General features: G+C 43.2%; 1 protein-coding gene across 2 annotated transcripts in view; it reads left to right on the top strand.

Annotated features, from left to right (window-relative positions):
• The window catches only part of DNAH10 (dynein axonemal heavy chain 10), a 156,602-nt gene that overhangs the window by 12,220 nt on the left and 118,235 nt on the right, over positions 1-26,147 (top strand). The window contains exons 5-16 of one of the 2 annotated variants that reach the window (XM_055404325.2): positions 616-731; positions 6,892-7,108; positions 8,510-8,667; positions 10,033-10,263; positions 13,450-13,640; positions 15,230-15,428; positions 17,483-17,677; positions 18,412-18,582; positions 21,076-21,252; positions 22,353-22,478; positions 23,958-24,130; positions 25,492-25,643. In XM_055404325.2, the coding sequence (XP_055260300.2) occupies positions 616-731; positions 6,892-7,108; positions 8,510-8,667; positions 10,033-10,263; positions 13,450-13,640; positions 15,230-15,428; positions 17,483-17,677; positions 18,412-18,582; positions 21,076-21,252; positions 22,353-22,478; positions 23,958-24,130; positions 25,492-25,643 (2,106 nt within the window). The remainder of the gene's footprint in view (positions 1-615; positions 732-6,891; positions 7,109-8,509; positions 8,668-10,032; positions 10,264-13,449; positions 13,641-15,229; positions 15,429-17,482; positions 17,678-18,411; positions 18,583-21,075; positions 21,253-22,352; positions 22,479-23,957; positions 24,131-25,491; positions 25,644-26,147) is intronic. The other variant, XM_088828117.1, reaches the window with a different exon arrangement.

Below are 26,147 nucleotides of genomic sequence, written 5' to 3'. Positions count from 1 at the left end.
GAAAAGCCTGTGTAGCAACAAAGACCCAGCACAGCCAAAAATAAGTAAATAAAAGAAAACCTGGTCAAGAGAGAGACTGTTTCCAGTATGTCTTTAAAAAACCCATGACTTGGGAATTCCCTGGCGATCCAGTGGTTAGGACTTGATGCTCTCACTGCTGGGGCCCAGGTTCAATCCCTGATCGGGGAACTAAGATCCCACAAACTGTGCAGTGGGGCCCAAAAAACCAAAACCAACACCACCCCCCCACCCTGAATGCTGTGACTTGAAAGTACTTTGGTGATGAACTGGGGAGGGTTACTGGGAGTGGAGAGACAGACCAAGCAAAGAATTCATCAAATGTTTCTAGAAAACCCAAAGTGTTTCTCTCCTTGTCAGGCTGTACACACCCCAACCAGATCAGTTCATCCACGTGGCCCTCAGGTGCCGCTTGTGTGAACCTCTGAACCACAGTGCGACCCTCAGCGTTTGTTTGTTTCTCAATGAGCATATTCTGATCTGTGCCTGGAACATTCCTTTGTATTACTGGAGGAGGAGCTGGTTCCCACATGCTTGGAAATGTTAGCTGTGTCCACCTCCCTCCTTATCTCACTCCCCAAATCTGTTTCTGTCTAGAGACCATCTCTGAGGCGACTGATATGAAGGAAGCTATGGAAATTATGCCTGAAACGCTGGAGTATGGGATTATAAATTCGCATGTGCTTGCTTTCCTGAGGGATGTTATATCTCAGGTAAATATGGATGGAAAAAAGAATCTAAGCACTTTTTACAAGTAAGGCCATCTGGGAATTCCCTGGTGGTTCAGTGGTTAGGACTTGACGTTTTGACTGCCAAGGGCATGAGTTCAGCCAAAAAATAATAATGAAAAAAGAGTAAGGCCATTTGATTCATTGATTCCATAAAGAGGTGATTGACAACTCTTAGGTTCCAGACACTGTCATGGGGTTTGTTGGTGGAGCTGTGAGCAGGACAGATGACATCCTTGTGTTCTGGTTTATACTGGTGGAAAGACACCAAACATCAACACAAACCAGGAAACTCTCAGGTAGTGATGGCTGGCTTGAGAAAATGAAACCCTAGTAATGTGATAGAGAGGGCTTCCTTGGTGACTTAGCGGTAGACTCTGACTGCCAATGCAGGAGATGTGGGTTTGATCCCTGGGTCAGGAAGATCTCCCGGAGGAGGTCGTGGCAACCCACTCCAGTATTCTTGCCTGGAAAATGCCACAGACAAAGGAGCCTGGTGGGCTACAGCCCACGAGGTTAGAGAGCCAGACACGACTTAGAGACTAAACACTAACAGCAATGTAATAGAAATGGCCTGTGTGAGTATGTTTGTGTTCAGGGGGTGGTGGTTAGGGACACCTTGCTATAGAGGTGACATCTGACTTTTAGACAACCAATTAAAAAAGCCCATAAGCAGGCTAATTCACTAATGATAGTTATTAGGAAAATGAAATAGGGTGGGAGTGAGATGGTCAGGAAAGACCCCCTCTGAGGCAGTGACACTGAATTGAAAGGTGGATGAGGTGAAGGCATCAAACAAATGAGGATCTGGAGGAAGAGGATCCTGGGCAGAGAAATAGCATGTACAAAGGTCCTGAGGCGGGAGCAGATTCTGGTTAGTTTACAAACAGAAGGATGACCAGTGCAGCTGGAGCATAGTGAGTGAAGTTTGGAAAGGAAAGTAGGTTTGAAGCATATGAATAAAATGATCTGGTTTGCATTTTTCTTCTCATCATTGTGTGTATAACATATTGCAGAGGCAAGAGCTTAAGGGACCAGTAGACCTAATAGCAGGCTATGGAAGCATCGAATGGTGGATAATAGTTGTTTAGGCTCCAGAGTTCAATCAGGGGAGGGAGTGGGAAGCAGACAGCATCAAGAATACGTTAGGGATGGAGCCAACCAGACTTACTGATGATTTGGATATGGAGGTTTAGGAAAAGAGCATCAAGAATGATTCCGAGGATTTGAGTTTGAGCAACCAGGGGGATATTAGGGTCATTACTGAGATGGGGGGGAGTGGAAGGATCTGGAGGAAAAAAAAACCCAGACTCTATTTTGCACATATTAAACTTGAGATGCCTTCTAGACATCCAAGATGAGGTGTGAAGCAGGATGAATGTCTAGAGATCAAGGTAGAACTCAAGGGATTCCAAACATATATATTTTTATTCTATCTTTTTTTTTTTGGCCATGCCAAAGCACCTTAGTTCCCTGAGCAGGGATTGAATCCATGCTCCCTGCTTTGGGAGTGTGGAGTCTCCACCACTGGACCAGGGAAGTCCCTCCAGCAAGTTTTTATTGAGCACCTACTGTATCCCATAGCAGTGATCACCATAGTCAAGGTCTGTATCTCACAGACCTTACATCCTAGTCAGGAAGATTCACATTAAGTGAGATCAATGAGAAAATATACAGTATGTTAGACCATGATAGGAGTTAAGGAGAAAGACAAAGCTGGGAAGGGGGTTAGGAAATGTTGGCAGGTGGTAAAGATAGGACTTTGAAATACTGGATAGGGTAACCAGGAAGACTTCAGTGTTGTCTTTTGCTGGGACTCTTGCAGTTGCCTCCTGATAGATTTCCCAGTTTCTGCTCATGGCCCTATACTATGTTCTTCACATGTCAACCAGAGAGATTCTTTAAAATATGGGAGTCACCGACATGGTGTCGCTGTTATTTGTACTATCTCATTTCAGTTCAGTCACTCAACTGTGTTCGATTCTTTGTGACCCCATGGACTGCAGTACGCCAGGCTTCCCTGTCCATCACCAACTCCCGGAGCTTACTCAAACTCATGTCCATTGAGTCGGTGATGCCATCCAACCATCTCATTCTCTGTTATCCCCTTCTCCTCCCGCCTTCAATCTTTCCAAGCATCAGGGTCTTTTCCAATGAGTCAGTTCTTCACATCAGGTGGCCAAAGTATTGGACTTCAGCTGATGCTTCAGCATCAGTCCTTCCAATGAATGTTTAGGACTGATCTCCTTTAGGATGGACTGGTTGGATCTCCTTGCAGTCCAAGGGACTCTCAAGAGTATTCTTCAACACCACAGTTAAAAAGCATCAATTCTTTGGCACTCAGCTTTCTTTATGGTCCAACTCTCATATCCATACATGACTATTGGAAAAAACATAGCTTTGACTAGATGGACCTTTGTTGTCAAAGTAATGTCTCTGCTTTTTAATATGCTTTCTAAGTTGGTCAAAGCAAGAACAAGTGTCTTTTCTTGCTTTGTGATTTTGGAGCCCAAAAAAATACTCTCTCGCTGTTTCCACTGTTTCCCCATCTATTTGCCATGAAGTGATGGGACCAGATGCCATGATCTTAGTTTTCTGAATGTTGAGTTTTAAGCCGGCTTTTTCACTCTCCTCTTTCACTTTCATCAAGAGGCTCTTTAGTTCTTCTTCACTTTCTGCCATAATGGTGGTATCATCTGCTCATCTTAGGTTACTGATATTTCTCCCGGCAGTCTTGATTCCAGCTTGCACTTCATCCAGTCTGGCATTTCTCATGATGTACTCTGCATATAAGTTAAATAAGCGGGGTAACAATATGCAGTGTTGACATACTCCTTTCCCAATTTGGAACCAGTCTGTTGTTCCATGTCCAGTTCTAACTGTTGCTTCTGAACCTGCATACAGATTTCTCAGGAGGCAGGTCAAGTGGTATGGTATGCTCATCTCTTGAAGAATTTTCCACAGTTTGTTGTGATCCACACAGTCAAAGGCTTGGTGTTGATAATAAAGCAGAGGAGATCAATCTTGGGTGTTCATTGGAAGGACTGATGCTAAAACTGAAACTCCAATACTTTGGCCACCTCATGCGACAAGTTGACTCACTGGAAAAGAGTCTGATGCTGGGAGGGATTGGGGGTGGGAGGAGACGGGGACGACAGAGAATGAGATGGCTGGATGGCATCACCGACTCGATGGACATAAGTTTGAGTGAACTCCAGGAGCTGGTGATGGACAGGGAGGCCTGGTGTGCTGTGATTCATGGGGTCGCAAAGAGTCGGACACGACTGAGCAACTGGACAACTGAGATGTTTTTCTGGAATTGTCTTTTCTATGATCCAATGAATGTTGGCAATTTGATCTCTGGTTCCTCTGCCTTTTCTAAATCCAGCTTGAACATCTGCAAGTTCACGTACTGTTGAAGCCTGGCTTGGAGAATTTTGAGCATTACTCTGCTAGTGTGTGAGATCAGTGCAATTGTGCGGTAGTTTGAGCATTCTTTGGCATTGCTTTTCTTTGGGATTGGATTGAAAACTGACCTTTTCCAGTCCTGTGGCTACTGCTGAGTTTTCCAGATTTGCTGGCATATAGAGTGCAGCACTTTCACAGCATCATATTTTAAGATTTGAAATAGCTCAACTGGAATTTCACCACTTCCACTAACTTTGTTTGTAGTGATGCTTCCTAAGGCCCACTTGACTTCACATTCCAGGATGTCTGGCTCTAGGTGAGTGATCACACCATTGTGGTTATCTGGGTCATGAACATCTTTTTTGTATAATTCTTCTGTGTATTCTTGCCACCTCTTCTTAATATCTTCTGCTTCTGTTAGGTCCACACCATTTCTGTCCTTTATTGTGCCCATCTTTGCATGAAATGTTCTCTTGGTATCTCTAATTTTCTTGAAGAGATCTCTAGTCTTTCCCATTCTATTGTTTTCCTCTATTTCTTTGCACTGATCACTGAGGAAGGTTTTCTTATCTCTCCTTGCTATTCTTTGAGACTGTGCATTCAGATGGGTATATCTTTGCTTTTCTCCTTTGCTTTTCACTTCTCTTCTTTTCACAGCTATTTGTAAGTCCTCCTCAGACAACCATTTTGCCTTTTTGCATTTCTTTTTTTGGGGATGGTCTTGATTCTTGTCTCCTGTACAATATCACAAACCTCTGTCCACAGTTCCTCAGGCACTCTATCTATCAGATGTAATCCCTTGAATCTATTTGTCACTTCCACTATATAATTTTAAGGGATTTGATTTATGTCATATCTGAATGGTTTCCCCTACTTTCTTCAATTTAAGTTTGAATTTGGCAATAAGGAGTTCATGATCTGAGCCACAGTCAACTCCCAGTCTTGTGTTTGCTGACTGTATAGAGCTTCTCCTTCTTTGGCTGCAAAGAATATAATCAAGCTGATTTCAGTATTGACCATCTGGTGATGTCCATGTGTAGAGTCTTCTCTTGTTTTGCTGGAAGAGAGTGTTTACTATGAGCACTGTGTTCTCTTGGCAAAACTCTGTTAGCCTTTGCCCTGCTTCATTCTGTACCAAGGCCAAATTTGCCTGTTACTCCAGGTATCTCTTAACTTCCTACTTTTGCATTCCAGTCCCCTATGATGAAGAGGACATCTTTTTTTGGGTGCTAGTTCTAGAAGGTCTTGTAGGTCTTCATAGAAACATTCAACTTCATCTTCTTCAGCATTACTTGTTGTGGTATATACTTGGATTACTGTGTTGCCTTGAAAACAGACAGAGATCATTCTGTCGTTTTTGAGATTGCACCCAAGTACTGCATTTCAGACTCTTTTCTTGACTATGAGGGCTACTCCATTTCTTATAAGGGATTCTTGCTGGCAGTAGTATAAATAATGATCATCTGAATTAAATTCACCCATTCCAGTCCATTTTAGTTCACTGATTCCTAAAATGTCTGTTCACTCTTGCCATCTCCTATTTGATCACTTCTAATTTACCTTGATTCACGGACCTAACATTGCAGGTTCCTATGCAATATTGTTTTTTATAGCATCGAACTTTACTTCTATCACCAGTCACATCCACAACTGGGCATTGTTTTCAATTTAGCTCTGTCTCTTCATTCTTTCTGGAGTTATTTCTCCACTCCTCTCCAGTAGCATATTGGGCACCTACCAACCTGGGGAGTTCATCTTTCAGTGTCATATCTTTTTGCCTTTTCATACTGTTCATGGGGTTCTCAAGACAAGACTACTGAAGTGGCTTGCCATTCCTTTTCCAGTTTACCATGTTTTGTCTCTATTATGGTACAAATACATTCAAAGCCAGAGGCAACTTAAGTGCATGAATTATTGAATATGATGTTGTGTGATTTTTTTCTTTTTCAAGCATTTTTATTGGGTTACAGTTGATTTGAAATATTACATTTGTTTCTGCTGTACAGCAAGGTGACTCAGTTATATATATACATATATCCACTCTTTTTTATATTCTTTCCCCATATAACTCACTACAGAGCTCTGAGTAGACTTCCCTGTGCTATATAGTAGGTCCTTAATAGTTATCTATTTTATATATAGTACTGTATGTATGCAGAGAAGGCAATGGCAAGCCACTCCAGTACTCTTGCCTAGAAAATCCCATGGATGGAGGAGCCTGGTAGGCTGCAGTCTGTGGGGTCGCTAAGGGTCAGACACGATTGAGCGGCTTCACTTTCACTTTTCACTTTCATGCTTTGGAGAAGGAAATGGCAACCCACTCCAGTGTTCTTGCCTGGAGAATCCCAGGGACGGGGGAGCCTGGTGGGCTTCCGTCTATGGGGTCGCACAGAGTTGGACACGACTGAAGTGACTTAGCAGCAGCAGCAGTGTATGTATGTCAATCCCAGTCTCCTATTTTTTAAATTTATCCCTCCCCTGCTCCCTGCATTCCTCCCTGGTAACCATAAGTTTGTTTTCTATATCTGTGACTTTTCTTCTGTTTTCAAGGTCATTTGTACTCAGCCATAAAAAGGAACAAAATAATGCCATTGGCAGCAACTTGAAATGGACCTAGAAATTGTCATACTGAGTGAAGTAAATCAGACAGAGAAAGGCAACTATCATATGATATTGCATATCTGTGGAACCTAAAAGAGTGGTACAAATGATTTGATTCTTAAACTTGGCTTTTCAGGTTTTCTTGCCAGCCTTGTCCTTCAGTCAGCACAAGGATGCCAACCTGGGACTCACGTCTGGAGAAGTCTTAGACTCTTTTGATTATGACGTAGACCTACCTAGCATGCCTGGGGAAGCAATAGAATATCACAGCATTCAGTTAATACGAGATGAATTTTTAATGAACATCCAGAAATTTGCAAGTAGTATTCAAAGAACAATGCAGCAACTTGAAGGTAAGGCTTCAGTTTTTCTCCTTGGTTAAGCAGGATGTTTCCATTAAGAAGGATTTACTTTTGGACACAGTGGGGGATGGAGAGGTGGGATGATCTGAGAGAATATCATTGACTCAGATACATGACCATATGTAAAATAGAGAGCCAGTGGGAGTTTGATGTATGATGCAGGGAACCCCAAACTGGTGCTCTGTGACAACCTAGAGGTGTGGGATGAAGAGGGAGGAGAGGAGGGGTTCAAGAGAAGTGGTGAGGAAATCAAAGAGGACTTCCTGGAGGCGGCAGCATTTGACCACATCTGAAATGATGAACAATGCATTGGTAGTTGGAATTGGGGAGCAAGGGCATTTCAGTCAGGGAGAATGTGGACCTTTGTGAGGTTCTTTCTGCATTCATGTTGCTAAGTACTCTATGAGATTCAGTGTGCTAAGCACTCTGTATTTTCAGTCTGACGATCTAGCCTTTTAGTATGAAAAACTCTCTGATAATTTCCTCCACTATTTGTCTGCTTTCTTTTGCTAATATTCCTGTTGGGTGTGTGCTTTTGATTCTGTTACTTATCTTTTCACTTGTGTTTTCCATCTCTTTGTCTGTGACACAGACAAAGAGTTCCTAAAGAGTGCCTAAAGAGTTCCTCAAGAGTGCCTAAAGAGTTCCTCAACTTTTGCCTTCACAACTTTTGATTAGTCTTTCACTTATTCTGTGACTGTACCTTTTCCATAGCATTCTGTTCTTGTTTGATGGATGCTATATTGTCTCAAATCTCTAATAGTTGGAATTAAAACTCCCCCCCCATCTTTTCATCTCAATGTCCTCTGAAGTCATTGTTGCTGACTTATCTTGGATTGTCTGTTTCATGCTGGAGATGTACTCAAATATCTATTGAGATCTGGTTATTTGTTAGTTTTCAAATTGACATTAGGTTGTAAACTCAGGAATTCTTATTAATAAATAGCTAAATCATTTTGATGGAGCTTGATGCTGCTACGGTGATCTAATTATCTAAAATGTTTTAGGGACTTCCCTGGTGGTCCAGTGGTTAAAAATCTTCCTTCCAATGGAGGGGATGAAAGTTTGATCCTTGGTTGGGGAAATAAGATCCCACATGCCGTGCAGGAACGGCAACTAAGCTTGCATGCTGCAACTACTTAGCCTACGCCCTAAAGCCTATGCCACAAGGAAGATTCCATGTGCTGCAATTATAAGACCTGATGCAGCCAAGTAAATAAATAAAATGTTTTAGTACATTCTAATGAAGGAGAGTGATATATAGGAATATGAGGATCATGATGTACCAGGCTATATACTCATGTGTGGAGAGATCCAGAATAACCTTGAAGATTATTACCTGTAATAATTTCCTCCAAACTAGTGACTGACTGCCCATTTTTATTCTACTAGGTGAGATCAAGTTAGAAATGCCAAGCATCAGCGTAGAGGGAGAGGTATCTGATCTGGCAGCTGACCCAGAAACAGTTGAAATTTTGGAACAATGCGTGATAAACTGGTTGAATCAGATATCTACAGCCCTTGAGGGCCAGATGAAAAAGACACCACAGGTAACATGTGCAATGCTTTTGCAGATCCCTAAGGTCCCATCACTTCATGGGAAATAGATGGGGAAACAGTGGAAACAGTGTCAGACTTTATTTTTTGGGGCTCCAAAATCACTGCAGATGCTGATTGCAGCCATGAAATTAAAAGATGCTTACTCCTTGGAAGGAAAGTTATGACCAACCTAGATAGCATATTAAAAAGCAGAGACATTCCTTTGCCAACCAAGGTCTGTCTAGTCAAGGCTGTGGTTTTTCCCGTGGTCATGTGTGGATGTGAGAGTTGGACTGTGAAGAAAGCTGATCGCCGAAGAATTGATGCTTTTGAACTGTGGTGCTAGAGAAGACTCTTGAGAGTCCCTTGGACTGCAAGGAGATCCAACCAGTCCATTCTAAAGGAGATCAATCCTGGGTGTTCATTGGAAGGACTGATGCTAACGCTGAAACTCCAATACTGGCCACCTCATGCGACGAGTTGACTCACTGGAAAAGACTCTGATGCTAGGGAAGATTGGGGGTAGGAGGAGACGGGGACGACAGAGAATGAGATGGCTGGATGGCATCACCGACTCGATGCACATGAGTTTGGGTGAACTCTGGGAGTTGGTGATGGACAGGGAGGCCTGGCGTGCTGTGGTTCATGGGGTCGCAGAGAGTCAGATACGACTGAGCGACCGAACTGAACTGAACTGAATCCAGTTCATGCTTGCCATTCTGAGAAATAGCCAAGAGTCTTGGAATCTGTGTGATCTAGCCTCTTTTCTTACTGTTTTGTGATCTTCTTAAAAATATTAGAGTAAACATACCTGAGATGTCATTCTTGGGCTTCCTAAGGTTAGTGTCCTACCAGATGACTCCCTGATATTGATAAAGATAATACTATATATCAGTCAGGATGTTTGAGCTGAAAACAACAACAACAACAACAGTCAGGAAATCTAACTCAGCTGGCTTAAGCAATAAAGAGGATTTATTGGCTCACTGAAAAGTCCAGAGGGCAATGCTGGTTTCAGGTACAGTTTGATCAGGACTCTGGCAATCTAGCTGGATTTCTCTGTAAATTTCTTGGTTCCAGTCTCCTCTCTGAGTGGGCTTCCTCCTCTGGCTGGTCTCCTTCATGGTGACAACTTGTAGCAGTTTCTGACTCCACATCCCCACACCACTGTCCAGAGAAGGATGGAGTGTCTAGTGTTCCCAGCTGGAGTCCTGAGATTCCCTCTGATTGGACCACTCTAGGTCAGGTGTCCGCCCCTGAAGTCCTTGCATGGCTTAGCTCCCACAGAGCCTTTGGGAAGAGGGGCATGGATGCTGGAGGAGCAACCACAGTGTCCATTCCCCCTAATGATGATGATGTTTGCGTGCTCATCACAGGGCAACGGTCCTCTGGCTGAAATTGAGTTCTGGCGGGAAAGAAATGCCACCCTAAGTGCTCTGCACGAACAAACAAAGCTCCCAATAGTCAGGAAAGTCTTGGATGTGATGAAGGAGTCAGATTCGTTGCTTGTGGCCAACTTGCAGCCCATCTTAACTGAATTGTTCAAGTTCCACATGGAGGCCTCGGACAACGTGAGGTTTCTTTCCACAGTGGAACGTCATTTCAAGGTAGGCTGGGTGCACTGCACTTTGGAAAATCAGCCACATGAATTTAACTTCTGTTTGTTTATTCAGTATTTAAAAAAATTGCAGTAAAATATATATAACATGATATTTATTATTGAAACCACTTGTAAGAGTAAGTTTGGTAACATTCAATACATACACAGTGCTGGGTATCCATTGTCCCCTCCTATATGCAAAACTTTTTCACTGTCCCCAATATAAACTCATCATCCCTTAAACCACAACTCCAATTTCCCCCTAGCCCCTGGTAACCTCTATTCTAACTTCCAACTCTGTGAATTTGCCTGTTCTAGGAATTTCATAGAAATGGAACCATACCCTATTTGTGTATGGTTTATTTTGCTCAACATAATGTTTTCTTTCCTTTTCTTTTTTTGTATTTGACTGCACTGGGTCTTAGTTGCAGCATGTGGGATCTAGTTTCTTGATCAGGGATCAAACCCTGGTCCCCTGCATTGGGAGCTTGGAGTCTTAGCCACTGGACCACTAGTGAAGTCCCAACATAATTTTCACGATTCATCCATGCTATAATATATGTCTGAATCTCATTCCTTTTTAAGGCTCAGTAATTTTCCACTATATACACCACATTTTGCTTACCCGTTCTTCTGTTGATGGACTTTTGGGTTGTTTCCCACCTTTTGGCTATTGTGAATAGTGCTGTTATGAATCTGGGTGTACAGATATTTGTTTGAGTCTCTGCTTTCAATTCGTTTGAGCATATACCCAGGAGTAGAAATGTTGGGTCATATGATAATTCTGTGTTTTCAAAAAAACATTTCTTTATTTACAGCTGTGTCGGGTCTTAGTTGCAGCACACGGTGCGGGGTGGGTCTTCATCGTGGCTTGTCGGCTTCTTAGTCGCGGTGCAGAGGCTAAGTTGCCCCAGTGCATGTGGGATCTTACTTCCCTGACCAGGAGTGGAGCCCATGTCCCCTGCATTGAAAGGCAGATTCTTAACCACTGGACCACTACCAAAGTCCCAATATTTCTATGTTTAACTGTCTGTGAACATTTTATATTCAACTCTTTTCCATAGTGAGCACACCGTTTTATTACATTCCCACCACAAGTGTGATTTCCTTTTTTCACAATTCCTCTCCCTCTGATTTATCATTCGCATAGTACAGCATTCCAAGGCCAGGAGTGGTTATTACTGTTCTAGTAGTGAGGCCAGTAGGTCCTGTTTGTGTGGTTGAGGGGGTGCTCTGTGTGTGGTGCAGTACTGTGTGTTGGCCCCAGTCCGGAATATCCCGCAGCTGCAGGTACAGCCTCACTGAACCTGTTTCCTTCTCTGGAATACTGGGCTCATGAGAGAACCCGCCTCAAACGGTGGCGGAAGGATCAAGTTGACTTATGCGTGCAGGGCACACAGCATGTCGGGAGCAGCACTGGGGATCGACTGCACCCACAGCAGCACAAGTGGTGCCTGGATAAGGATCTACGGGTCCCCTGTCAGCGACAAAGCAGCTGCTCAAATCTGAGGGCTTGAGGTCCAAGTGGAATCTGCCTCTAAATTGATGTTGGCGATAACGTTTCCTTGCTTGAGATTTATTTATCATCTCTGCAAAGTAAGTGGCTTGCAAAGACCAGTGAAAGGCCACCTTCTATCACTCATGTAATTGCTTTTGTGGGTTTTTTTGCCATCCCTTTGTGAATCTGAAACTTTTCTTTAAGTTAACTTTAGATTTAATCATATATTTTTGTGTGGGTAATGTAGACTCATCTTAAACAATCAAGCCTGTGCAGGTAGTGGTTTGATATAACAGTTATTTCTGATGTACACAAAAGTAAGTATATATTTTCTCTTTCTTAAGTTTTAATCAAATATTTAGAAAACTGGAAATGAAGTTAAAGAAGAAATCAAGATCAGATGGCAGCAAAACATTTCATGTATTAACAATCTTGAAAGTTCCTTAAAATAAGTATATATATATATATTTAAAAATAAGTATATTTTTTAAAAGTTCTGTTGTCAAAAATCATCTTCTTGCCAAAGGACACATACCCTGGAAAATACTGGCACTGGATAAAATTACCTCTAATACCAGCTTTGATTCACCAGTGGCACTCAGCCACTAAATATAGAATAATTACATATGTATACACACATCCATACTCCATATATATATATGCAAATTGCTTTATTTATTTTAATTGTAAATCTTATCTTTCCATGTTAGTACATACAGACCTACTATTTCAAACATTTTTTGTTTGTTAAATACTTTCTTCCATGATAAAAACTTTTTTTTTTAATTAAGAAGAATGTCCTACACTATTTGTGGGAATGTAAGCTGGTGCAGCTACTGTGGAAAATAGTATAGAGGTTCCTCAGAAAACCAAAAATAGAATTACCATATGATCCTGCTATCTCACTCCTGGGCATATAGCCAGACAAAATTCTAATTCAAAAAGATACATGCACCCCTATGTTCGTAGCAACACTGTGTACAGTAGCCAAGACATGGAAACAACCTAAATGTCCATCAACAGATGAATGGATAAGGATGTGTTACATGTATGCAAAGAAATATTACTCAGCCATAAAAAGGATGAAATAATGCCATTTGCAACAACATGGATGCAACTAGAGATTATTATACTAAGTGAAGTAAGTCAGAAAGAGAAAGACAAATACCGTATTATATCGCTTATATGTGGAATCCAAAATATGACACAAATGAACCTATCTATGGAACAGAAACAAGAATCAGGGACATAGAGACTAGATTGTGGTTGCCAAGAGGAGGCGAGTGGGAGAAGGTGGGAGTGGGAGGTTGGGGTTAGCAGATGCAAACTTCTATGTATACTATAGATTGGAGAAACAACAAGGTCCTACCATATTGTCCAGGGAATAATATTCAATATCCTGTGGTAAGCCATCATGGAAAAGAATATGAAAAAGAATGTAAAAAAATTTTTTAAACTTGAGAGAACTGCAACAGGAGCATGTTTTTTTATAAAATATGTAATAAAATCCAGAAATACATTTAATAATTGGATTGGCCAAGGAGTTCATTTTAGTATTTCCAAACCATCTTAAAATATCTTTTAAATTAAAAAAAAAATGAAACTTCCTGCACACTACTTGTTCTCTTACACTGTTCGCCCTGAGACTGAGCCAGCTTGCCTTGCTCTTTCGTTTGCACCCACCTCTCTGGTTAGAACATAACACATGGATCTAGCTTTCATGTTGTCTTGGAAACGATCCCCTCCATGATGAGCGCCCTGAGGATGGTGTGGATCATCTCCCGCCACTACAACAAAGACGAGAGGATGATTCCGCTCATGGAGCGCATTGCTTGGGAGATTGCTGAGAGAGTCTGCAAAGTGGTGAATCTGCGGACTTTGTTCAAGTAAGACCGGGTGGCACTATGTGTTTCTTAAGCTCTTAAACAGCTGCGTATGTGTGCTAAGTACTTCAGTCGTGTCCCACTCTGCGACCCCGTGGACTGTAGCCCGCCAGGTTCCTCTGTCTATGGAATTCTCCAGGTGAGAATACTGGAGTGGGTTGCATGCCCTCCTTCAGGGGATCTTCCCAACCCAGGGGTCAAACCCCATCTCTTTATGTCTCCAGGATTGGCAGGAGGACTCTTTGCCACTAGCACTACCTGGGAAGCCCTAAACATCTTTATCAAAACATAATTCATACACTGTACAAGTCACCCATTTAAAACATACAATTGAATGCTTTTAATACTGAGCTGGTGAAAAAGTTCATTCAGATTTTTCCAGCAGATGTAATGGAAAAACCCCAGTGACCTTTTTGGCCAGCTCAATAGATTCAGAGTTGTGCATCCATAGTCATCAATGATCCTAGAAAGTTTCCTTCATCCAAGAAAGAAAGCCTGGGCCCTTTAGCTGCCTTTCCCCCTCCCCACTGCCCTCCTAAACCTGGGCAACCACTGATCTACTTCCTGTGGGCTTGCCTCTTCTGAACATTTCATGCAAACGGAGTCAGACAACTTGTGGTCTTTTATGACTGGCTCCTCCCACTCAGCATCGTGTCTTCACGGTTCCTCCATGGTGTAGCCTGTATCAATGCTTCATTCCTTTTATGGCCAAATAATACCCCACTTGTGTGGATTAATCAGGACCATCTTCTTTAATTAGGGGCTTCCCTAGTGGCTCAGACAGTAAAGAATCTGCCTGCAGTGCAGAAGACCTGGGTTTAATCCCTGGGTCGGGAAGATCCCCGGAGGAGGAAATGGCAACCCACTCCAGTATTCTTGCCTGGAGAATTCTATGGACAGAGGAGCCTGGTAGATACAGTCCATGGGGTTGCAAATTATCCTTGGAGAGACCGAGGCACGTGGTCTGAGGGAACCTCACTCCTGGACCTTGGATCCCCTCAGGTGGAATAGCCTCTGAAGATCAAATCTGGAGGGGACACCGATCTTTTTTTTTTTTTTAAACTCTCTCTCTCTTTTATTTTGGCTGAGCTGCATGAAGGATCTTAGTTCCCTGACCAGGGATTGAACCCGTGCCCCTGCAGAAGTGCAGAGTCCTAACCAGCAGACGGTCAGATAATTCGCACTCTCTCTTTTTTACTTTCTTAAAAAATAATCTATATAAGTGAAATAGGTACCAAAATCTTGGTACTATCATTTTGCTCCAGTATTACAGCCCTCCCGCTGTGGACCCAAGGTCACTAGCTTCCCTTCAAGCTCAAACAGAAAACTTATTGGGTAAACCGCAACCTGGGCCGTGGCTTGGAATCCTGCCCACACCGCTGCAAATCACTTTCCTGCAAATTTCTTGGTGGAACAGTCTCTTGCCCGGGAAGCTTTTTGTGATGAGGCTATGTCATCAGAGAGGCTCAGCTCCTTGCTTAGGATTGTCCCCTTAGAACCTGCCCCTCCCATGAGGGAGCAACATGGCTCCAACTCCCCGCCTCCCCGCAGCTCTGCCCTCCTGCCCATCACAGCATCTCTTTGCTTCCCAGAGAAAACCGAGCGAGCGCACAGCACAAGACCTTGGAGGCCAGGAACACCCTCAACATGTGGAAAAAGGCCTATTTCGACATCCGGGCCAAGATTGAGGCTTCGGGGAGAGAAGCTCGGTGGGAGTTTGATCGGAAACGGCTGTTCGAGAGAACGGATTACATGGCCACCATCTGCCAGGACCTGTATGACATCCTGCAGGTAGGGACCCTGGGTCTTCAATGCATGCAAAGGTGGTCAGATCTGGGATTTGCTCCATGGAAGGAAGTTTGGCTTTTTGACAGTGGATCTCTCCGTGTCAGTTGGGAGCAGGGAGGCCGGGAGGGTCTAGCCAGGAGAGATGCCTGCAGGGCAAACAGAATGTTCCAGAATGTCCCAAAGCACACCTGACCTTTGCAGCTTTCCCTTCAGTGATATCTCCCTTCTCCCCTCCCCTGCTTTTTTTTTTTTGCCTCAGTGCTCAGCTTGCGGGATCTTATTTTCCAAACCAGGGGTTGAACCCTGGCTCTGGGCAGTGAAATCGCAGAATCTTAACCGCTGGACTGCCAGGGACTTTCCTTGGTTTTCTTGTTTTAAACATTTCTTTTAGAAAATTGAGATGTAGTTGATGTACATTATATAGGTTACAGTTGTACGGTAGGATTCACAGTATTAAAAGCTATACTCCATTTATCGTGATTATGAAATATTGGAAGCCAGCTCTGCTTCAAAGGGAGAAGGTGGCCTTTCTGAGCTCTCATTGTTCTTGTTGACCGGTACTGGCTCTGAGTCTCCCTGAACTCCTGTGCATTGTGGCTCTGCCAGGAGTCTCAGCTCACAGGGCCTCACATGCTGCCTGTCGATGGGGTGTCGTGGACAGCCCACACCCAGCTTTTGCCTATCTCCTCTGCTCACAGGCGTGCATGATTGCCTCCTCCTCAGACTTCATTTACAAAACACAAGCTCAGAGATAAAGTGATTGAGAATTTCAGGATGGTGATAGCAGAGCCTTCAGTCCAGCCCAGAGCCCTCTGGAGCCTGGGGCCCTGTGCGCCTGCCTGAGTCCCACACCTATGAAGCCTTCCCTGTGTGCACATCATCTCTGCCTCATGGAGCTCACAGTCCAGTGGAAGAGAAAGAAGGTGGACGTGCTAATCACACGGAGGGACTTCTCTGGTGGTCCAGTGGTTAAGACTTTGCATTCCAATGCAGGGGGTGTGCGTTCCATCCCTGGTCGGGGAGTTAAGATCCCACATGGTTCTTGGCCAGAAGAAACTGAAAACAAAACAGAAGCAGTAATGTAGCAAATTCAGTAAAGACTTTAAAAATGGTGCACCTCAAAAAATTCTTGTGAAAGAAAAAAATCACTCAGATCCATAGCTACAGCTGAGATGAGTGCTAAGAAAGGGGAATAGAGGGGGCTCTGGAAGTGTGTGTAGGGGCCTGAAAGTGAAAGTGTTAGTCTCACAGTCGGGTCCGACTCTTTTCGACCCCATGGACTGTAGCCCACCAGGCTTCTCTGTCTGTGGAATTCTCCAGGCAAGAATACTGGAGTGAGTCGCTGTACCCTTCTCCATGGGATCTTCCCGACCCAGGGATTGAACCCAGGTCTCTCGCATTGCAGGCAGATTCTTTACTGTTTGAGTTACCCATGTAGGGGCCTACCCTGTTCTAAAGGGTCAGACAAGATGAAGGCATATTTAATGATGAGTAGTAGGTACCTGGGCCTTCCCAGGTGGCAGTAGTGATAAAAAAACCTGCCTATCCATGCAGGAGATGTAAGAGATGCAGGTTTGATCCCTGGGTAGGGAAGATCCCCTGGAGAATGGAATGGCAACCCACTCCAGTATCCCTACCTGAAGAATCCCATGGACAGAGGAACCTGGTGGGCTGCATTCCATGGGATCACAAAGAGTCAGACATGACTGAAGTGACTTAACACACATGCACACACAGTAGGCATCTAGATGTTTTACACTGTATGTGCAAAGGCCTTGATACAGAAAGGAACATGGATCTGAAAGAGGCCTGGAGTGACTGCAAGGCAGCAGGGGATGAGCAGGATGGGAAGAGATAGAAAGAGGGGGTAGGGTCCTGTACCTGCAAACTTTGAAAACTGTCTCAGGGCATCTGGGACTGGTCCTTTGTGCAGTGGGTGACCCAAGGGCTTAGACTGAGAGGAAGTTACCTGTGTGACACAATCCATTTATTAATAACATCAGAAGCATTATGAGAAAACCAAATGGTCACCTCCCTCATTTTGTTTGATTGGACAGGTTGTGGAGGAATTCTACAACATATTTGGTCCAGAGCTGAAAGCAGTGACTGGGGATCCCAAGCGCATCGATGATGTCCTGTGCAGGGTGGATGGCCTGGTAACCCCCATGGAAAACCTGACATTTGACCCCTTCAGCATCAAGTGCTCCCAGTACTGGAAATATGTGATGGACGACTTCAAGATCGAAGTCCTGGCAAGTAACACATCCTTCGATTTGACCTTGGAAGTGGATACTGTGATTCTGTTGGGTTATTTAATTATGTTTAGGGTTTTTTTCCAAATCATAAAAAGGGATCCCTGCTTTTTTGGTGAAAAATGAAAATAGTGCAGAAGAGCATAAGGTAAAAATGAACATTTCTCAATGTCCTCTGTCCCCACTCCTACTCCCCAGGTGGACTGAGTTTACCTGAACTATCTCTACTGTTGTGTCCTCTCCCATTTCTTTGTCTATCTGAGTTAATATTTTTAAAATTTCCTTCTCCATCATTTTGACTAGTGGAAGGGAAAGAGCAGAAAACCGATGCAGAAGCTGGTCTGATGTTTTTATTTGGACCCCAGCTTCCACTAAGGGAAGTCCTGGTGGCTCAGATAGTAAAGAATCTGCCTGCAATGCAGGAGGCCCAGGTTCAATCCCTGAGTGGGAAAGATCCTCAGGAGAAGGGAATGGCAACCCACTCCAGTATTCTTCTCTGAAGAATTCCATGGACAGAGGAGCCTGGTTGGTTATAGTCCCTGGGGTTGCAGAGAGTTGTACCTACCTGTACTATAGCTCACACAGTATAGCTTCCACTGAAGTACAGTGGAAATCCTTCTCAAGGTACCGATTTTGTTTGTTTTGCTTCTTTCTTGACATTTTGCTTTTTGTGGGATAATTACAGGGTCTTAAGGGTTTCTTTTTCCTTGGCTTTGTTTGTTTGTTTTTGGCAGGTTATTGAAAAAGAAGCAAAAAATTTTATTGATGAATCTTTTAAGACACTTCGATCAGCTGAAGCAGCATTCGATATGCTTTTAAAATTTAAACATATTCGTTCACGGGAGGCCATTAATCGACAAATGATGATGAAATTTAATGATATCCTTGCACAGTATTGTAAAGAGGTAACTGAAAACAAATCTGTGGCTGTTGTAGCAGTGAAAATACACTTGGCGAAGTGTAAGCAATTGAACCACACTGTTGTCTTTCTCGTCTAAATTCAGAGAAACTGTGGAATTATCCTCAAATAGCATGTTGTATAACCAAAACAGGTAACCAAAAGGAAGTGGGTTTGTTTATGTAGTGGAGAGATTCAGTAAGAACTTATGAAGTACAATCTTATATGCCACTACATTGTGGTGGGCCCTGAGGGAATTAGTCATAGTAATAATCATAGTAACAAGAGTGTAGTAGTGTGAAGGTCATGTGTGTGTTCATATAAACATTCCTGTTGTAAGGATTATACATTGGATAATTATACATTGGACCCACCTAGATAACCCAGGATCATCTCTTTATTTTAAGGTCAGCTAATTGGCAACCTTAACTCCATCTGCTACCTAATTCCTCCGTATCATATAATGTATTCACAAATTCTGGAGATCAGGACCATTTTTGGGGCAGATCTTATTTTGCCTCTGACACCTAATTATTCACATGAGAGTGTGACATGCTTATTTTATTTATTTTTAATTTATTATTTTTGTTGGAGTATAATTGCTTTACAATGTTCTGTTAGTTTCTGCTGTACAACAGTGTGAATCACTTACACGTATACATATTAATATATCCCTTCCCTCTTGATCCTTCCCACCTTTCTCCCATCCCACCCCTCTCGGTCGTCACAGAGCCCCAGACTGAGCTACCTATGCTGTACAGTAGCTTCCCACTAGCTATCTGTTTCATACTTGGTAGAGGCCAGTGCTATTCTCCCAATTCATCCCACCCTCCCCTCTCCTTGCCGTGTTCACATGACCATGCTCTACATCTGCGTCTCTATTCCTGCCCTGCAAATAGATTCATTCTGTACCCTTTTCCTAGATTCCATATATATGCATTAATACACGATATTTGTTTTTGTCTTCCTAACTTACTTCTTGTATGAGAGACTCTAGGCGCACCCACATGACTACAAATGACACAATTTCATTCCTTTTCATGGCTGAGTAATATTCCACTGTATATATGTACCACAACTTCATTATGCATTCATCTGTCGATGGATATTTAGGTTGCTTCCATGTCCTGGCTATTATAAACAGCACTGCAATGAATGTTGGGGTACACGTGTCTTTTTGAATTATGGTTGCAAAATTTTATTTTAAAGTGTAAGCCCAGGCCATATCACGAAGAGTCAGACACAACTGAGTGACTTCACTTTCACTTTTCACTTTAATGCATTGGAGAAGGAAATGGCAATCCACTCCAGTGTTCTTGCCTGGAGAATCCCAGGGATGGCAGAGCCTGGTGGACTGCCATCTATGGAGTCGCACAGAGTCGTACATGACTTAAGTGACTTAGCAGCAGCTGCAGCAGGCCATATGATTCAGCATTTCCATTTTGTGCATATACACAAATAATTGAAGGCAGAGTCTCGAAGAGATATTTGAACATTGATTTTCATAGCAGCACTATTCACAACTACCAAAAGCTGGAAATAACCCAAGGGTCCACTGATAGATGAGTGGATAAACAAAGTGTGGTATATCTGTACGATGGAATATTATTCAGCTTTAAAAAGGAAGGAAATTCTGCCATATGCTATTAATATAACATGGATGAACCTTGAGGGCTTTGTGTTAATTAAGCCAGTCATAAAAAGACAAATACTCTATGAGGCTATTTACATGACGTACTTAGAGTAGTCAAAGTCATAAAGACAAAGTAGAAAGGTGGTTCCTAGGAGCTGGGGGAGAGGGAAATGGGGAGTTACTGTGTTTCTTGGGTACCCAGAGTTTCAGCTTTTCAAGATGAAAGAAGTTCTGGAGATGGATGGTGATGATGGATGCACAACAGCATTTTGTTGTTGTCCAGTTGCTAAATTGTATCAGCATGAATGTACTTAATTCCACTGGAATGCACACTGAAAAATAGTTAAGATGGTGAATTTTGTCATGCATATTGTACCACATTTAGAATAATATTACATGATAAACAGTTATAAATCCTCAGTGGCATGTACACACACACACAATGCAGGAGGCCTGGCCACCTGTCATGCCTAGAACAGATTTCAGAATTTCCATGGGGAATTCCTTGGCGATCTGGTGGTTAAGACTGTGCTTTCCCTGCCGAAAGTCTGGGGTTGATTCCTGGCTGGGGAACTAATATCCCACAAGCCACATGGGAAGGTCAAAAAATGGCCCACCAAATGATTATACCCAGTCTGTAAGTACAAGGCAGTCTGGATCATTGCATATGTTAAACCAAACCAAAAATTCCTGCAGAGTATAAGAAAAAGCATAGAGACTAAGTAGTAAAAGCACTATTCTGTACCTTTAAGTATTTCTTGACATTCCACGTTCATTTCTCTAAAGATAACAAACCTCAAGTTCAATCTTGTCTTGGCTCGCACGCTGATACTATTCACTTATGGAATATGTCTGATTGCTTTGCAGATTGACATAGTTAACAAAATCTTTGTTCAGAACCTCGACAACCCCCCGTTGTATAAGAACCATCCCCCGGTAGCAGGTGCAATCTACTGGGAACGGTCCCTGTTCTTCCGGATTAAGCACACCATCCTGAGATTTCAAGAAGTAGAGGAGATCCTGGACAGTGATAGAGGAAGAGAAGTATGTTATGTCTGCTGCAACGGTTCCGTTTTGAGTTTCACGTTTCATTTATTTAGGCTGCTCTGAGTCTTGAGTGAGTGCTGTGTGTGGGCTTTCTCTAGTTGTGGCGAGCGGGGGCTACTGTCTAGTTGTGGTGCATGGATTTATTGCGGTGGTGCCTCTTGTTGCGGAACACGGGCTCTAGGGCATGCAGGCTTCAGTAGCTGTGGCGTGCAGGCTCAGTAGTTGTGGCACACGGGCTTAGTTGCCCCCAAGGCATGTGAGATCTTAATTCCCTGTCCAGGGATCAAACCCATGTGCCCTGCATTGGAAGGTGCATTCTTACCACTGGATCACCAGGGAAGTCCTGTATTTCATGGTTTAATTGTAGATGGGTAGCCTCCTTGAGCGTTCCCAGGTGGCTCCTTCAATCCAGGTGACCCCTGAGCATGAGTGGCTATACAGAGTTGCCTGCATGAGAAGCAGCTCAATTTTAAATCCATGCCTGCAAATTAGTCTTTCCTGTGGTCCCTGGGGACCACATCTCCATATGTATGACATGATATATCTATGACAGCTTCCAGGTGACAATCACATGACTTCCCCCTGATCTTAATCTTCAGCCTCTCCAGAGGGTGACCACGCTCTTTTTGATAATACTGTCCCTACTCTTCATGCATTTTTGTCTGTTATATCACAAGGGCTGGGAAACCTTTTCTTTAACTGTCTAGAGAATAAACATTTTAGGCATTTGTGGGTCAAACGGCCCCTGTTGCAATTATTCAACTCTGCCTTTCTAGAAAGAAAGTGGTAGATAACATGTAAATGAACAGGTGTGTTCCAATAAAACTTCATTTATGGATGCTGAAATTTGAATTTCATATGGTCTTCATAAGTCATGAATCACTGTCATTATTTTTGAGCTCCCAGCCATGGACTGAGGTTTGTGAGCCCTACTAATCAGCCTAGATTTTAAGCTGTACCATGGCAGGCAAACCATCCAAATTTGTGCAAATCTGCCTGCTTCCTCTTGCATAAAGTGTTAAGTGATGTTTTTTTCAGTAGAGAGAAAAATTGTTATTTTCAAGGACAAAGTGATATTTCCCTGACTTCTCTGATAGGTCAAACAAAAATATTTGGAACTGGGTAGGATGATGAAAGACTATGAAGATAGAAAGTATGAGCAGTGGAGAGAGACGACAGAACAGACCCTGCCAACTCTCATGAAGAAGAGTCTGCTTACTAAGGTGCATCTTTTCGGATCTGAAACAGTGTTCTTGCCTGGAGAATCCCATGGACAGAGAAGCCTGGTGGGCTACAGTCCATGATCGCAAAGAGTCAGACGCGACTCAGCACTGACATGCACACACACATCCCAGACTCTGGTGGCCATGTAAGGTGATGGTATCTCCCACTTCCTTGAGGTCTGATGTGTTGACTCTCACGAAGTTGAGAGGTATTTCCAAAACCAAAGGCAAAAAAGGGCAGGGGTGGCAGGGGTTGACCAGGGAGAAGAGAGGCAGGAAGGGAAAATATGGAGGTAGCAAAATGTCATGGTAAGGGAACAGGCGGGGATCAGGCAACCCTTCTGACTCCTTGGCTTAGTTCTGGGCTTCAGGGACCCAATTTGTAAAATGACCTGGATCAGATGACCACGAACATGCAAAGTATTAGTTGAACCATGTATGAAACAGGTTCAAACCGCTGATGGTTGATTATTTATAACTTACAAGAAAGTGTCACTTTGATAGCAACCAGGGTTCTTGGCCTTCCCCAATCAATAGAAATTGACTAGAGGCCAGAGAAGCAATTCAAAGCAAGGCTTTACTGGGGGCCCCTGCTGCAGCAATGGAAAGTCAGAAGTAACACGTTCCCCTGCTCGCTCGCTGAGCTTGTTCATTATATGGGGTGAGGGTAGGGGTGTGTCCAGGGGGTCTGGCCAGAGGGGTGGCTTGAGAAATTTGCCCATCCCTTTGGTGGTGTTGAGTTCAGGGAGCTTTTGCTCCGGACACCCTGTTTTTGCTATGGCTCTTCAGAAGTGGCAATAAGGATTTTTCAGTCTTTTTGTATCTCTTGTCTAGAATTTGCTCCAACTGCCAGTGTATGCAGTATCATTTCTTTGTATTTTGTTGCTGGAGGAGAAGTGTGTCCAGGTGCAAGCCTTGCAGCAAAGGGTCCCAGGTCCCAGCCTGTCTCAGTTTCACGTGCTTCATCCTCATCTTTAGCACGGGTCCCAGCATACAGCAAGTGCTCAACAAATTAAATGTTCACAGTGAGGAAGGAAAGACTTAAACCTGGCAGTTTCAGGTCTTTGGTCTCCTAAGTTCTCAAGTAGGTACTAAAATGAGCGAAGAGGCCAGGTAGAGCTTATCAGGAACTGGATGGCTTGCATCCTATTCAAAAGGGACAGCCGCTCCCCAGCTTCAGTCTGCTCTTGTCATTTATCATCAGCTTTTCCAATTTTTTGAGGGACGCCAGATTTTTGGATTTTTTCATGCAATTGCCCAATTTTCAAACGTGAGTGCTAAATCAAATTCTTCAAAAACTCTGTTCACCCAGGTATGTCGTCTAGCTTAGTTTTGGTCAGCTCCCTGCTCTGTCAGGGCAGCCAAACCCCTCCACTGATTTTTTTTTTTTCAAATTGACATTTATAGCTTGGGTTGCATTGATCTGATTGCTTTGTGGACAGCCCTTCCCACACTTATGAAATATTGTCTCCCCCATAGACTTCTGCCGCTGGTGATGATGCCATAAACCCTGACAGAGTGGCTGCTTTCTCAATCAACTTTTCACCTGCTCTCAGGGAGATTATTAATGAAACAAAGTACTTGGAACAGCTGGGCTTCTCTGTCCCTGAATTAGCAAGGAATATTGCCCTCCAGGAGGACAAATTTCTTAGGTAAAAGGATTCTTCTTTTAAATCAGTGGTCAACACTTCTTATCTTGGGACCCCTTTACACTCTTCTAAATTATTGAGAACCACCCCCCTGCCCATGCCAAGGCTTTCATTTTTTTTTTTTGTAATTAATTTATTTTTTTATTGGAGGCAAATTATTTTACAATATTATATTGGTTGGTTTTGTCATACATTGATATGAATTTGCCCCGGGTTTACATAAGTTCCCCCTCCTGAACCCCCCTCCCACCTCCCTCCTCCCTTTATCCTCCCTCTGGGTCATCCCCGCATGCCAGCCCCGAGCATCCTATAACATGTATCGACCCTGAACTAGTGATTCGTTTCACATATGACAACATACGTGTTTCAATGCCATTCTCCCAAATCATCCCACCCTCACCCTCTCCCATAGAGTCCTAAAGACTGTTCTATTGTGGATTTTATAATTATCAATGTTTGCCACATTAGAAATGAAAACTAAGAAATGTTTAAAATTTGTATTAATACATTTGTAAAGATAAACATTTCATGTTAATTTTTATTATTTTAACATTTTTATTATTTTTTTAAAGTAATTTTCACTGGATTTGGGGGCTTCCCTGGTGGCTCAGATGGTAAAGAATCTGCCTGCAATGCAGAAGACCTGGGTTTGATCCCTGGGTTGGGAAAACCCCCTGGAGAAGGGAATGGCAAACCCACTCCAGTATTCTTGCCGGAGAATTCCATAAACAGAGGAGCCTGCTGGGCTACAGTCCATGGGGTCGCCAAGAGTCAGACATGACTGAGTAACTTTCAATATCACTATAGTTGATTTATAATGTTGTGTTAATCTCTGCTGTACAGCGGAGTGAATCAGTTACACATGATTATACTATCAGTTATGCATACATGCTTCCCAGGTGGCGCTAGTGGTAAAGAACCCACCTACCAGTGAAGGTAGACGTAAGAGACATGGGTTTGATCCCTGGGTCGGGAAGAGCCCCTGGAGGAGGGCTTGGCAACCCACTCCAGTATTCTTGCCTGGAGAATCCCATGGACAGAGGAGCCTGGCAGGCTGCAGTCCATAGGGTCACAAAGGGTCGGACATGACTGAAGCAACTTAGCATGCACACATATATACATACTCTCTTTTTTAGATTATTTTCCTGTATAGGTTATTACAGGGTATTGACTAGAGTTCCCTATAAATAAAATTTTGAAATTTAAAAGTAATCAATATTTTCCAAAAAGGAAAGTTATTGGGAAGAGTGATATTCTTTTAAATTTTTAGTCTGGTCATTGGTCTTTTGTAACATATTATAAGATTATTGAGCCTTTTATGAGCTCCATTTTTCTAATGTCAGTGACTTTCCTGTAATGTACAGGTACACGGATGGGATACAACGTATGTTGGATCATTATCACATGCTCACAGTAACGTTAAATGAGGCAGAGTCTCTTCTTCTTGATGACCATTCCCAGGAATTATTAAGAGTGTTTAGATCTGGATACAAGAGGTTGAACTGGAACTCACTAGGTAATAAATTCATCTGTCTATTGCCTTTTGGACTTTGGGATGCAATCATTCTTTTAGATTGTCTTAGTTGAATTACCGGAGAAGGCAATGGCAAGCCACTCCAGTACTCCTGCCTAGAAAATCCCACGGATGGAGGAGCCTGGTAGGCTGCAGTCCGTGGGGTCGCTAAGGGTCGGACACGACTGAGCGATTTCACTTTCACTTTCCACTTTCACACATTGGAGAAGGAAATGGCAACCCACTCCAGTGTTCTTGCCTGGAGAATCCCAGGGACGGGGGAGCCTGGTGGGCTTCCGTCTGTGGGGTCACACAGAGTTGGACACGACTGAAGTGACTTAGCAGCAGCAGCAGCAGCAGTTGAATTACAATTTTTGTATGTATGTGAAAGTGAAAGTCGCTCAGTCATGTCTGATTCTTTGCAACACCATGGATTGTAGAGTCCATGGAATTCTCCAGGCTAGAATCCTGCAGTGGGTAGCCTTTCCCTTCTCCAGGGGATCTTTC

Source organism: Moschus berezovskii, chromosome 19 (genome assembly GCF_049115385.1).
Source record: "Moschus berezovskii isolate FMDL1 chromosome 19, NW_MosBer_1.0, whole genome shotgun sequence".
Lineage (NCBI taxonomy): Eukaryota > Metazoa > Chordata > Mammalia > Artiodactyla > Moschidae > Moschus > Moschus berezovskii.
The sequence above is the reverse complement of the archived record's forward strand: the minus strand, read 5'-3'. Positions and strand labels throughout refer to the sequence as shown.